Below are 14943 nucleotides of genomic sequence, written 5' to 3'. Positions count from 1 at the left end.
AATATATTACAATTTTTAAATTGAGATATAATTGACATATGTATAATTATCTGTTATAACAATGTTATAACACCATATTAGTTTCAGGTGTACAACATAATGATTCGATAACTGTAAATATTGCCAAATGATCCCCACAGTAAGTCTAGGTAACCTCCATCACCACACAGTTACAATTTTTTTCCTTGTGATGAAAACTTTTAAGCTCTACTCTCTTAGTAACTTTCAAACAATTATTTTAAATTTATCCAAATTTCCAGTGCTGTTTTAGCAAGAGAACCCAATAGTATATACAGTTCAAGTTCCTGGGAAGAATAAGTCTGTGTTTTTTCTTAAAGAGAATTATAAGGTTCTGGTCCCTGCCATCTAGAATGATCTTTATAACCCACGATTCATATGCTAAGGAAGATACACAGATAAAAGAGCAAATAATGTTACACTAACAAGAACATTCAAGTTCTTCATATATAGGTTTATGTCTACACATGGAAAAACCCAGGATATATGAATTTTAGGGATGAAAATGTGTAGTGAAAATCAGTGAAAGGCTTTGATATGGGCAGAGCATGAAAACATCCACACTTTTTGAATAACCTGAGATGCTGGGTTTATTTTCAACTAAAAGTGGTTTGTTGGAAGTCACTTACGATGTTTTTACTGATGACGTCCTGCAGAGCGACGGAGTTCAAGGGCACGGGGCGCTGCTCTTCCAGCGAGCGCTCCACACCCGCCATCCAGTCCAGCATCTCATCCAGGCCGTCCTGCACACTCAGAGAGCGGGTCAGGGTTATCTGCAGCTTCTCGTTTCGTTCACTGACAGACTTGGACAGGTCATCATATCTCCCGACAATGTCACCTAGTCCAAAAGGATTGGGAAACTTTAACCACTAAGTTCTCTTTGCACGGTTCCTTTGCAAAACACACTAAGGAGAGTCACAAAAATTACTACACTAGAATTGGAAGAGGAAAATAGGTTGAAATGATAAATTCATAATGCATCATCAGAGCACCACCAAAACCTGAAAAAAGAAAGAAAAGATCCTAGTGGAAAATAAAAAGCTAAAAATTTTTAAATAGTATATATGTGTAAATATAATTGTGTGTGTGTGTGTATAATCTTCATTTGAAAAAAAGATTTTTGGATGCATAAACATTTGAATTGTCCAGAGAAATGAATGTGATCCAAACAGCCAATCTTTGGAGTAAATATTGGTTCTCAACCTGACTTTTCAAATTAGCCACACTTGATAACTACATGGAAAAAAAAAAAAAGGTGACAGTCTTACAGAGCTAATCTCAAGAAACAATATACTCTTATAAAGATTAATTAAGAATTAACCTTTACACATAAAAATTATTTCAATCTTTCTTGCTCACGCATGCTCTCTCTGTCACGTACACACACACACACAACACACGCACACAAAGATTTAAGTTTTTCTCATCCTTCACATCCTAAGTAAAGTACTCAAACGCACAGAAGTTAGCAGATGCAAATGTACTGAAAAAATAGACAACACACAATGAAAATTCACATAAAATATAGAAGGTTGAGATGATGCTTCTAAGATAACACAGATAGAATGTATTTGATAAGTTTAATAGCAGGCAAAGGGAAAAATAAACAGTGTTAGGAGGCTGACCTGTCTCAGATAAGATTAACTTTACTTTCAATTCTAAAGACTTAAGATGCTTTTAAAAAAAAACCTTTCTGGCTAGTTTTCATTCATATATAAAGCTCTATATTTTAACAACCTACATTCTATGCTGCAAGACCAATGAGAAGTTCAAAGAACAGTAGTTTTTAATGTATTCACCTCTCCCTCCGCCGACTCCACCTCTCTGGAAAACAATGTTTTTAATCATCAATTTATCACTTACTGTCCAAGAATCTGAAAAGAATTTTAATTATTTCTGATACACTGTAAGATGTTTCAATGGAAGAAAATATTGACATCTCTATAAAAATGAAATCTCTTACATGCTTATGTTTGGCTCATGGTACATAATCCATATAAACAAACAATATTTCTTTTTGCTTGTTCTAATATTATATCATGAGAAAACACTTTGACAAATTTTCACTGAATTGAGAGGTTAAGCTTGGATGATTGAAAGAGACAATTATGCTCCTTTCACGAAAACACAATGAAGCCCGTGAGAAGGGTAACAGGGAGGGGACAGAATTTAATATGCACCAAGATGCTGAGGGCAGACAAGCAGCGGGTTCAAGTACAGCCTGATTTGAAAGTCACAGAGCAGATCATCTGAACTGCAGGCTGTGATTGGCAGGTGAGCTGTTTCTCAAATGGGTGGCTCTGTGCTTCAACAGGGCACCATCGTATCTGTTTAGCTATGGTAAGTGATTTCCCAAGCAAAGTCAGCTATTTTAATAAAATTAACACACACAACATTGTAAGTCAACTGTACTTCAATAAAAAAATTTTTTTAATTAACACATTGTATTAGTTTATTTTTGGACTCCTTAGTAATAAAATATTGTCACTGAAGTAAATTCTTGACTTTAGTAATTAAAAAATATTTTAGAAAAAGGGACAAACAAAATTTACTTTAAGAATGTTACTTTTTTTGTTTTGTTTTTTTTGCGGTACGCGGGCCTCTCACTGTTGTGGCCTCTCCCGTTGCGGAGCACAGCCTCCGGACGCGCAGGCCCAGCGGCCATGGCTCACGGGCCCAGTCGCTCCGCAGCATGTGGGATCTTCCCGGACCGGGCACGAACCTGTGTCCCCTGCATCGGCAGGCGGACTCTCAACCACTGCGCCACCAGGGAAGCCCAAGTGTTACTTTTTTAAGTGGTTGGTTTTCTTAGAAGTGAAATATATCTTAGAGAAACTCCTCTATATCTTAAATATCTTTCACATATTCCTAAAAAACTATGCCAGAGAGAAGCTGTAGTCTTAAAATAATGTAACATGGATTTTAAACAAATGAAAGTGAAATTGTGTACACTTAACAATGGGAAGGTGTCAAAATGCCTCTTCAAATACCAGAATTACATATAAAAGCGTCTTTTCTCCCCCAAGCCCCTGTCCCAAGAGCAGTGGTTGCCAAGGTGGGAGGTGAAGACAGTGCTCTGGGATACAGGATCATTCGCGGTTTTATCATCTACTTTAACATTTTATATTTTGGGGTCTTATAACGTACATAATGTGCTAAGATAGCAATAGATGTATGTAATTAATAAATACATGTGCATCTCTGAGCATCTATATACACATGCTGAAAATTACGTGACAAGGTGCACGATCAAAATATTCTGAATGTCTCTAGAGAACAGACTGAAAGTTGCCAAGGCGGAGGGGGCTGGGGGAGGGATGCAGTGGGAAGTTGGGGTTAGCAGATGTAAACTCTTATATATAGAATGGATAAACAACAAGGTCCTACTGTATAGCACAGGGAGCTATATTCAATAACCTGTGATAAACCATAATGGAAAAGAATATTAAAAAAAGAATGTGTATATATATATATATATATATGTACAACTGAATCACTTTGCTGTACAGCAGTAATTAACACAACATTGTAAATCAACTATACTTTAATTAAAAAATATTGATACGGACTTCCCTGGTGGCTCAGGGGTTAAGAATCCGCCTGCCAATGCAAGGGACGTGGGTTCGAGTCCTGGTCCGGGAAGATCCCACATGCTGCAGAGCAACTAAGCCCATGAGCCACAACTACTGAGCCTGTGCTCCAGAGCCCACAAGACACAACTACTGAAGCCCGTTGCCACAACTTCTGAAGCCCACGTGCCTAGAGCCAGTGCTCCGCAACAAGAGAAGCCACCGCAATGAGAAGTCTGCGTACCGCAACAAAGAGTAGCCCCTGCTCGCCACAACTAGAGAAAGCCCATAAGCAGCAACAAAGACACAATGCAGCCAAAAATAAATAAAAATAAATTTATTTTAAAAAATATTGATAAAAAATTGCACTATATCAGTGTTTAAATCCATAATGAAATACTGTAACAGAAAATGTATAAATTTTTTTGGTTGTTTTTTACATTTTCTTGAAACAGTGCAGGACTTTATGTCATATTACTGATATTTCACCTCGAGGGTTTTTGCCTCTTTGAATACGAAATCCCGTTGGGCAAAATAAGATGAAATATTTTTCCTGTAGGTTAGAAGGAGCATATCATACACTGCTGGAAACAAATCATCTGAAAATAAATTTTAAAAAAAAGATTCTGAATGTAAGAAAGAAAAAGGTTTGACTTCTACAGAGTGGTTTTAGAAGAGCAAAGCTTCATCCTTCTCTTTACCTACAATTTCAACTCAGATTTTAATGCCAGCTCTCTTGGGGTGAAAGGTATGTTAATCATTTGCTATGTTAAAGTTTTTATTTCACACTGAGAAATATTTAATAACCTGAAACCACACATTAAATATAGGAAAAGTAGCAAAGTCCAAACAAAAAATATAATAAGACAATAAACAATGTTAATTGATAATCCACTGTGCGTTTAGTTTAAACTAAATACTGTGAGTCGATACAAAGGTAATATACAATAGCTCTTTCCTCAAGAAAGGCACCACCTAACATGAGAGGACGCAAAAGCATCGCTGTAACTCGACAGGGTTTCTAGGATCACGGAAGAACCCTGTGAGGCCACTCAAAGACCCCACGGAAAGGAGAAGCAGGAACATCTCAACCTCCTAACCCCTTGGCTCCTGCTTTTGACAAGAAGATCCCTGCAAGAGTCTGTTGAGTCTGTTCTGGCCTTAGGTTGAGAGTCTAGCTCGGCCGAATCCCATCAACCAACAGAATCTTGTTAGGTTCTACTTTCTGTGACTGTTGCATACATAAAGAGTTTTTTGTAAGTCAACTATACTCTAATATGAAATAAAAAAACCCTAAATGTAAGGCTGGGTATTATAAAACACTTAGAAGAAAACATAGTCTTCTGAATGTCTGCAACAATGAACGATTTATGTCTTTGACATAAATAGTAGCAATATCTTTTTGGATCCATCTCCTAGAGTAATAAAAATAAAAACAAAAATAAATAAATGGGACCTAATTAAACTTAAAAGGTTTTGCACAGCAAAGGATACCATAAACAAAATGAAAAGACAACCCACAGAATGGGAGAAAATATTTGCAAATGAAGCAACCAACAAGGGATTAATCTCCAAAATATACAAACAGCACATGCAGCTCAGTATCAAAAAAACAAACAACCCAATCAAAAACTGGGCAGAAGATCTAAATAGACACTTCTCCAAAGAAGACATTAACCAAAAGCACATGAAAACATGCTCAACATCACTAATTGTTAAGAGAAATGGACATCAAAACTACAACGAAGTATTCACCACACACCGCTCAGAATGGCCATCATCAAAAAGTCCACGAACAATAAATGCTGGAGAGGGTGTGGAGAACAGGGAACCCTTCTACACTGTTGGTGGGAATGTAAATTGGTACAACCACTATGGAAAACAGTATGGAAGTTCCTCAAAAAACTAAAAATAGAACTATCATATGATCCAGCAATCCCACACCTGGGCATATATCCAGAGAAAACCATAATTCGAAAAGATACATGCAGCACTGTTTACAATAGCCAAGACATGGAAGCAACCTAAATGTCCATGAATGGATAAAGAAGATATGGTACATATATATATACAATGCAATAATACTCAGCCATAAAAAAGAATGAACTAATGCCATCTGCAGCAACATGGATGGACCTAGAGGTTATCATACTGAGTTTAGTAAGTCAGGCAGAGAAAGACAAATATCATGTGCAATCACTTATATGTAGAATCTAAAAGAAAAATGATACAAATGAACTGATTTACAAAATAGAAACAGACTCACAGACTTCGAAAACAAACTTATGGTTACCAAAGGAGAAACGTAGCAGGGAGGGATAAGTTAGGAGTTTGGGATTAACAAATTACACACTACTATATATAAAATAGATAAAATCAACAAGAACCTGCTGTACAGCACAGGGAACTCTACTCAATATTCTGTAATAATCTATATAGGAAAAGAATCTGAAAAAGAATGGATATATGTATATGTGTAACTGTATCACTTTGCTGTACACGTGAAACTAAACACAACACTGTAAATCAGCTATACTCTAATATTAAATTTAAAATTTTTAAAGAGTTTTTGCTACATTTTCTAAATAAAAAATTAAAATTTAGGCATGCAAACCACACAGCCCAGTCCCCACTCCCAAGATCCTAATACACCTGCCAAGGAGGGCGTGCCTCTGCCCTGACCGAGAAGGGCCACTTCACAGTGGAAGGACATAGTGATGCAGAATATGCTAGCGAGCGATATCTCCGTATCTACTATGAGACCTGCATTTAGAACGGACATGTAAGACCAGACATGAGGAAATGTCACTCACCCAGTGTTTTCTGGATGTCGTTCTTGGCGGGAAGTAAAGATCCCCTGGCGTCTAACAACACTTCAGCGGTTTTTTTCAGTTTCTCTACAGCCACCTGCTGACTTGATATCTGTCCCTGTAGAGCCTGGAGGATTGAATGCCTCAATTATATTCAGTAGGACTAAATAACAGATTTCCAATACGAAAAAAAGATTCACAGTAAGATAAACTGGACAGAGCAGACTTGTCATCAGTAGAAGCTTACCCCAGAATTCTTAGAATAAGGCCAGTTATAAAGTGACATTAGCAAAACCATCAGCCAGTTGGGAACATTCAAGTTCAGTCCTGGAATAAACCCTCAGCATATGCTCATGATAACCGGCCTGATTCCTGATCCTGAAACCCTCCACCCTCAGCCTGAGTTCCCCTCAATCCCACTCCCAGACTCTATACAATACCCCCACAACCACCAGAAAACAAAGACAAGTAAAAAACACACAAGCAGCAGAACCCCTTTGAGACCATTTCTGACTCCAGGGAAGGAGATAATTAAGGACTTACACATCCTGACCCAATGCTGAGTCATATTTATTTCCGTTAATGCAACAAAAGTTACTTAACATCTAACAAATTCCAAAAAAGCTTGCTACGTTTTGTGAAAATACAAAAATCAAACAGACACAAAGCTTACCCATGGGGATCTTCTAGTCTAAGGCAGGAAGTGGTAAGTGCCAAAGATGAATAAGAAAAAGGTTGAGGGGGGGAGGACCTGGGAAGGGAGGAGGGGCCTCCTCTATGGGGTGGCCCTGGGGCAGGTCCTGGGGAAGGTGTGGATTTGGGCGTCCTCCTGGGGCTGCATCATCACCCAGGTGGTACCTGAGCCTCTTCCTTCCTTCCCACCTGCAAACCAACCAGCAAGCCCTGACAATTTCACCTGCTTAATATTTTTTTTCAAATATGGCTCTGGTTCTGTATTTCTGAATCACTACAGGACAATCTCTCACTGAACTGGAAAAAGCCTCCTAACTGTGCCCCTGCCTCCAGTCTCTCCCCTCATACAGCCCCTGATATGTATTATGGAAGACACATACCTGACTGCACCACTCCCCTCTTAAAATCGTTCATAGTTTCCTCTTGCTTCAGAATAAAGGGGATACTGGAGCCTGCCATCAATTGTCCAAGGGAATCTATTTCTTAATTCTATCTTCAATCTCATCTTTCTCCCCCTCCTGTTCCAGAAGCATCCCACGACACAGCTATCCCTCAGCGATTTGCTCTTGCTGGACCCAAGGCCCTAGCATCTCTACACACAGACCTTGGGAGGCGACCCTGAGCTTGGCTCTTACCTGTAACATTCAGCTGGGAGGCCTTCTTCCCTGTCTCTCCTCACCCCGAGTTGGAGCACTGCCCCCAGAAGTTCCCACACATGCCCTGTGAATAACACTGCACTGATTTGTCTCTTCTATCAAACTGGAACCTCCTTGAGAACTAGAAATTGATAGTATTCAGCTTTCTATTATCACTGCCTAGCCCAGTGCTGGGCACATGGCATTAACGAAAGTTTCTGGAATAAACAACTGAATGAATAAGTAAATAAATGAAGATATCAAGTGTAAGGTTTTAAAAGATCCCCCTCCATTTCAGCCTTCAACAACAACAACAAAAAAGCAAATGTCTAAAGCCAATGGCAAAATTCTCCTCAATTAATTCTCATATCCAAGAAACTGTGATAATATACAGGCAGCTGTGCATATGTCCAAAGGCCCAACAATCTATGATCAGCATGGGATCTGTGATCTGAATACCAGATCCTACAATTGTTCTCAGAGGCCAAAGAATCTGCATCAGAGTGATCAGTTTGGGAAATTCTCCCACAAGTTTAGTTGCAGTTAAGTGTAAGAAATTCCTCAAAATAGGAACTTTACCTATAAACGGACTGAAGTCTAAGCCACACGTACAGCTAATTTGCATCACACAGTTATACAGGAAATGAAATAAATTTAAAGGCACCTCCAAAAATTATTTTTTAGAATGTGGGTTCCCCAAGGACAGAGATGGGTTTTGAAGACACAAAGGGGTTAAAACCCTAACAGTGGGCCTAGAACATAAATGTCTTTGAATGAATAAATTTATATAAAAGTGATCATGGTTTTACAAAACATCCAGTACCAAAGATGGCCCTACCTACCATCCTAAAACTTAGAAATGGATTACAAGAAAAGCATCTCTTCTTCACCTCTTCTCTTCAAAACATCCTATGCCTTTTCTGTTCATAATTATGTTCAAGAGAGTCAGTAGTTTTTAGTTCCTAACGTTATCAGGTTTTAATTTAGCTGTGGTAGTGGTTTATAACACTACTTCGGGACAAAACTGCAAATTAAAGTATTCAAATGGGTGCCATATATTGTTTTTAATGGATTTCAATGAAATCAAAACGTGAAAGAAGCATCTGTGACAGGGAACACTGCAAGATGATGACCTTGGTCTCCAGCCTGGACCAGAAAAGGGTGAAGTTTACAAAGCCGTGGGCACTCGTCCAGCTCATAAAAGTTTCCCGACATTCATCACCCTCCCAGAGATCAGAGCAAGCCTGGAAGGTTGATGTTGTCAATGTTCCCTGGCCCCATGCCTGGCTCCAAACCCAGACCTCTAGAAGGGTCCCAGGATCCTGCCTTTCTGTGCTTTGTATGAAGCTAAAATCTAGTTTTGTCCACTGATTATGAAGAGCATCATTCTAGCCCAGGGGTATCAGACTGCTCACAACACAGCCAACAGCCACTTTAAAAATCATGCTAGTAGCAATGTGTTATTGGCCAAAAATATTTCAAATGTACCCACTGAGTGTCCCAAATTACATTTATCATACAACAGAATATAAGTAGAAGTGAGTATTGTAAATGTAGAAAAGACTGATTGTTTGGTAGTAGTCTTATGTGTTTGTATTACTGTTAAAAGAAAAATGATTGTAAGATGTGGGTAATAAAATGAAAGAAATGGAGACTCCTTAATCCTCATAAAAATGTATCCTCTCTACCTGCTGAGATCATCTTTGCGGAAAACACATCCATATGCCAGGAACAACTTTAATCACGCATTTAATTCTAAAATTATGCTGCGGCTTAATTGGAATTAATTCTCCTTTGAGACGTTGCACTCTTTTTCTATTTCTTTGGCTGCCTGAGGACTAGAGGAGTCTTTTTCCTCAGTACATACCAAGGTAGTATTCCAGTTCTAGAATTAATCCATGTTTCCATTTCATTAAAAAGCCATAGCATTCATTTCATTTTTGTTTGTTTTTTTTGCTTTAGTTACATTAAAACTACTTTTACACAGGATGTAAATCAGTTTGTTAATACAGACCTAACTTAAAATGTGCTATGTCTATTTCATAGTTTCCGATGCTAAAAATACCTAACTTCATAATTAAATGTAAGACAAGCAATCTTAATAATTATGCCGCTCCTGGCATTTCCTATTAAAATAATGGCCTTTATGTCACAACATCTCCTCTGCCAACATATATTGCCCTTGGATCCGTCATCCCGTGGGGACCAAAAGCTTCATTAAGACAGATCTGTTCTTGGGCTTGTCGGAAAGAGAGAGAAAAAAACAAACGAAAAAAAAAAAAAAAGCCTCCAGACTGAAAATGTACCCCTGAAGTGCAGAAGCTGCATCAACGTCAGGGCTGACCTGGCCCAGGACATGGCCCTGGTGCCTGTGTAGCGCTGGGTAAACTCCAGCCCAGGAAAACACAGAGTTCTCCATCCTTTCGGCCCCAGCCCCTCCTTCCTCCTTTCACCCCACACTTCCTCCCACTTCTCTCTGCTTGGCCTTAACCTGCCACAGTTCACCCCAGGGTAAGACAGCTTTCTTCCAGCCAGAAGACACTGGTCTCAGGCAATACCTAACATTAAGCTAAGTCAGTAGGGTATCTGCTTCCCTTGTTAATGCACAATAATGATTTCTGACTCTGTAACTAACAGATGCAACCAAATTCTGAAAGACAGTAGTTTCACTGGCATTACAGTGTTTGCTTTCTATCTAGGCGGAAATGAGCTATTGCTACCCACCTGCTAAAAGGAAGTACAGAAAAGATTTAACACATGAAACTTTCAAACTCAAAATTATTGGTCACATGGAAGAAGAATAAAATTTTTCAAAACTTCTCTCCCCTCACATGAGGATTTTAAAACATGCTTGGAATGTAAGAAATGGCTAGACTCTCTCTGCCACTGTGGGTGGGGCTGAGATATTTACACAATTCCCCCATCAAGTTTGAATGTTCAAAAGGGCAGGTGGCCTCTCTGAGAAGTGGGCAAGGTGATAACTGAAGTGTGTACTTCTGTGAATCGGGGGTAACCCAACAGGAACCCACACGGAGTGTGACAGTGACACCCTCTCCGTCCCGCGGTCCATTCATGAACAAATGTTCATCAAGGACCTACGAGGGCCCAGGGATACAGCAGTGAACAAAACAGACCAAGCATCTGCCCTGTGGAGCTTGGGGGTAATGCAGGAGAAGACAATGAACAAGGATGGGAGGGGAGTCTGGGGGAGAATGGGTACATGTATATGTATATGTATGGCTGAGTTGCTTTGCTGTGCACCTGAAACTATCACAACATTGTTAATCGGCTACACTCCAATATAAAATACGAAAAATAATTTCGTATTTGTAAAGATCACAAGTGGCCCAGGCAGGACTGGTCTTTGTCTGGGGATGAGGAGGTTGGGAATACGAACCATGACAGCAATGTCAGACCAGCTAAACCACAGTAGAAGAAAGAGAAACGAACAGACGTCAAGCTGTAACTCCTCCCAGAGGGAGACACACATCTTCCCATCCCTTCCTCCCCTGCCCTTGGGGGAACGATCACAAAAGTGGAGGAGAGCGGAGGGCATTCCACGGGACTACCTTGGGGCTGGGTCTCTCTTTTCCCTCTTTTCTTTACCTTCATCTCTTCTAGCTGCCTCTGCAGATTTTTAGGGTCCACGGCAACAGGTTCAGATAAGTGTCTGCTCGCCGTGGCCTCGCAAGCCTGGAGCCCAGAGAGAAGCCCACATGAAGCATCTTCATAGTGTTGGTATTTATCCACCAGATCTTTGAGGTTATTCCCAAGGACATTGCACTGAAAATCGAAAGAGAGAAGGGTGGGATTAAAATCCACTACTTTTATATATAATCTTCAGGACCTATGGGTTACGCCACCTGTAAAACACCAGATTTCAACCAAAGTGAGCAAAAACTGTAGGGTGAAGATTTTCTCCTTTATAGGAAGACGCTTCCTCTAACAAGTCAAAAACTAACCAATTCAAAAACATCTGCATGAGGGCTGGATCTTAATCCAGAATGAAGGGTTTAGGTGTCAATCATCAGAGGGGGCTCGTCTCCACGGAGTTTACACACCACGTGTATAGTATGCATCAGATGGAAAGGTTTTCAAGGTGCTTCATAAATCACTTCTATATGCTGCACAAGACACAAGGAGGGCAAATAATCTAGACCAGAAGGAAGCCAAGGCCAACAGCCAACGATGCTTTTCAAGACATTTGTGCAGCCTGGTCAGCTTATATTCTAAACAGGGACATGTTTTCTCAGTTTTGCTTTTTTTAAAACAAAACTCTCTTACTGGTCCACGAGAATAATAAAATTGAAACAGTCTGTTAGCTATTAAGTATTAAAATAATACACAGACCAAATATATGTGTAAAGCGAATTCCTTGTGAAGGGAATTATCTGAGAGGAGGCTTCAGTTCTCAAGCTTCAGAGGCTGCAAACAGCAAACCACTCTGTTTAGACTCAAAATATACTCGCCACCTGCTGGGCAAAACAGGTATTACAGAGTTTTACAGCTAGGGCTGCCTGGAAATCACTCCAAATGAACTTAATAAATAACTTTACGTTCCTAATCTTTAAACATATTTTTCAGAAGTAAAGTAGATGAATAAGACTGAGGGAAGTAGGATGAAAATACTTTAATTTTCCCTGCTTCAGTTTTCAGATTTCTTGCTTCTAATTCCAAAACTAAAGAGGACAGAACGAAAACTACACGCACAGATTCCTCATGCCTTAAAATGAAACTACCTTATTGCACAGAAAAGGAAACTATAAATAAAATGAAAAGACAACCTACGGAATTTGCAAACGATGCAACCGGCAAGGGCTTAATTTCCAAAATATACAAACAGCTCATACAACTCAACAACAAAAAACCAAACAACCTAATCAAAAAATGGGAAGGAGAAATATAGACATTTCTCCAAAGACACACAGATGGCCAAGAGGCACATGAAAAGATGCTCAACATCGCTAATTATCAGAGAAATGCAAATCAAAGCTACAATGAGGTATCACCTCACACCGGTCAGAATGGCCATCATCAAAAAGTCTACAAGCAATAAATGCTGGAGAGGGTGTGGAGAAAAGGGAACCCTCCTGCACTGTTGGTGGGAATGCAAATTGATATAGCCGCTATGGAGAACAGCATGGAGGGTCCTTAAAAACCTAAAAATAGAGCTACCATATGACCCAGCAATCCCACCACTGGGTATATACCCTGAGAAAACTATAATTCAAAAAGATACGTGCACCCCTGTGTTCATAGCAGAACTGTTTACAATAGCCAAGACTTGGAAGCAAACTAAATGTCCACCGACAGATGAATGGATAAAGAAGATGTGGTACATATATACAATGGAATATTGCTTTGGCATAATAATGAACAAAGTAATATCATTTGCAGCAACATGGATGGACCTAGAGATTATCACAGTAAGTAAAGTAAGTCAGAAAGAGAAAGACAAATACCATATGATATCACTCATATATGGAATCTAAAATATGACACGAATGAAGTTAGCTAGGAAATAGAAACAGACTCACAGACATAGAGAACAGACCTGTGGTTGCCAAGGTGGAGTGGGGTGGGTAGAGAAGGATTCAGAGTCTGGGATGAGCAGATGCAAACTATTATATAAGGATGGATAAACAACAAGGTCCTACTGTATAGCACAGGGAACTATAGTCAATATCCTGAGATAAACCTTAATGAAAAGAATATGAAAAAGAATATATATGTATAACTGAAACACTCTGCTGTATAGCAGAAATTAACACAACATTGTAAATGGACTGTACTTCAATTTAAAAAAAATGAAATTACCTTCATGTAGAGGGACCTGAAGCGGTCAGTGGCACGGTCTAGCCTGCCCTGGACTTCCCTGTGGGTGGCAGAGGTATCCAGGTGGCCCTGCTCAGCCCGGCCGCCTCCCTCTCTCCTGCTGCAAGACTTGGCTGCTTCCAACACTCTGTTCCCAGAGATCGTGATGTACCTCAAGTCTCCTTTGTGCGAAATGACATCTTCCGAGAAGCTCTTCTGCCTCTTCAGTTTGGCCGTCAGACCACTGAGGTCGTCGGCACCTGCTTCCAGGTTCTCCAGCTCTTGTTCTGACTGCTGCAGCCACTGCTCAAACTCGCCGTAGTCAGCGTCGAACTTCTCCAGCTCCTCCTGCAGGGAGTGGGTCAGCCGCATCCTCTTCTCCGATTCGGCCAGCGCGCTTTCATAATGCGCCTTCAGCTCCTTGACGTTCCTCTGCAGCTTCTCCTTTTCTTCCGGGCAGAGGTGGTGGCCCTGCTTCTCCAGCAAGGCCTGGGCCGCCTGGGTGGCCACAAGGACAGCCTGGTGCTGGGCCGCGAGCTCCGCATGCTGGGCCTGCGGGAGAGCAGATCAGGCATCATGTGGATGCAGGACCCACAGACCCAGGACCCGCAGGCCTGCTTCCCATCAACCTGTCTAGGGTGCCCGCTGTTTCCCTTTTAATGGTGAACTTCCTAAAAGCAAAAGCTGCTTTGTGAGCAGCTAATTTTAAAATCTAATTTTAAAATTTCCAATCTTCTCTGGAAAGTACTGTTTTTGAGAAGGTTGGAAAAAATGGAACAAATTTCTGTTCCAGCCTTAAAACAAGCATCTACAATCTGCTCTCATTTTACTCATCCCTTCCCTACGAGCCCCCTGAAGGGATTGTCAATGTCTTTACCTAATTATTGATCAAGGAAGTACAGTATTTTTTCTTAGGAAATGATCCTGAAAAGATATTTAATAGGAAAAAAAGAATCTATCATTTGAAACCTATAAAAACACTACGATCATCAGTAAGCAAGAACAACATACATTCGGAGAAGCCCAAAGGAAGTTAAAGGAACACATATAATAAAGGAGCATCTTGGAGCTACTCAGCTGACTGGGTCGCAGTTTCCTGCATGTGGAAAAAGGGACAATAACCCTACACATCACAGGTTTGCTGAAAGGAGCACAGGAAACCGCACACAGAGAATGCTGCCTGTTGAGCCCGGCACATGTCAGGGATCAAAGTCCACCCTGGAGGCAAGAGCAGAGCATCTGGCAGGTCACAGGTGTGGGGCAGAAAGGTCACAGGTGTGCACAGCTACCCGCCCTCAGGCCTCAGCCGTGTGGGCCTCAGCGGCTAGAGTCCCTTCCTCTCCAGCCATAACCAGCTTCTTCCATCCACCCCAATATGCCATTAAAATGTGGTAAACAGCATAA

The 14943-nt window shown here is 40.4% G+C and overlaps 1 protein-coding gene across 6 annotated transcripts in view; it reads right to left on the bottom strand.

The window, feature by feature from the left end:
* DST (dystonin) overlaps positions 1-14943 on the bottom strand; it is a 496183-nt gene that overhangs the window by 115708 nt on the left and 365532 nt on the right. For all 6 annotated transcript variants that reach the window (XM_060308075.1, XM_060308076.1, XM_030841045.2 and 3 more), the window contains 4 exons: positions 13543-14091; positions 11332-11508; positions 6401-6524; positions 648-856 (listed from right to left, as the gene is read on the bottom strand). In XM_060308075.1, the coding sequence (XP_060164058.1) occupies positions 648-856; positions 6401-6524; positions 11332-11508; positions 13543-14091 (1059 nt within the window). The remainder of the gene's footprint in view (positions 1-647; positions 857-6400; positions 6525-11331; positions 11509-13542; positions 14092-14943) is intronic.

The sequence above is a fragment of the Globicephala melas genome, chromosome 11 (genome assembly GCF_963455315.2).
Source record: "Globicephala melas chromosome 11, mGloMel1.2, whole genome shotgun sequence".
Classification (NCBI taxonomy): Eukaryota; Metazoa; Chordata; class Mammalia; order Artiodactyla; family Delphinidae; genus Globicephala; species Globicephala melas.
The sequence above is the reverse complement of the archived record's forward strand: the minus strand, read 5'-3'. Positions and strand labels throughout refer to the sequence as shown.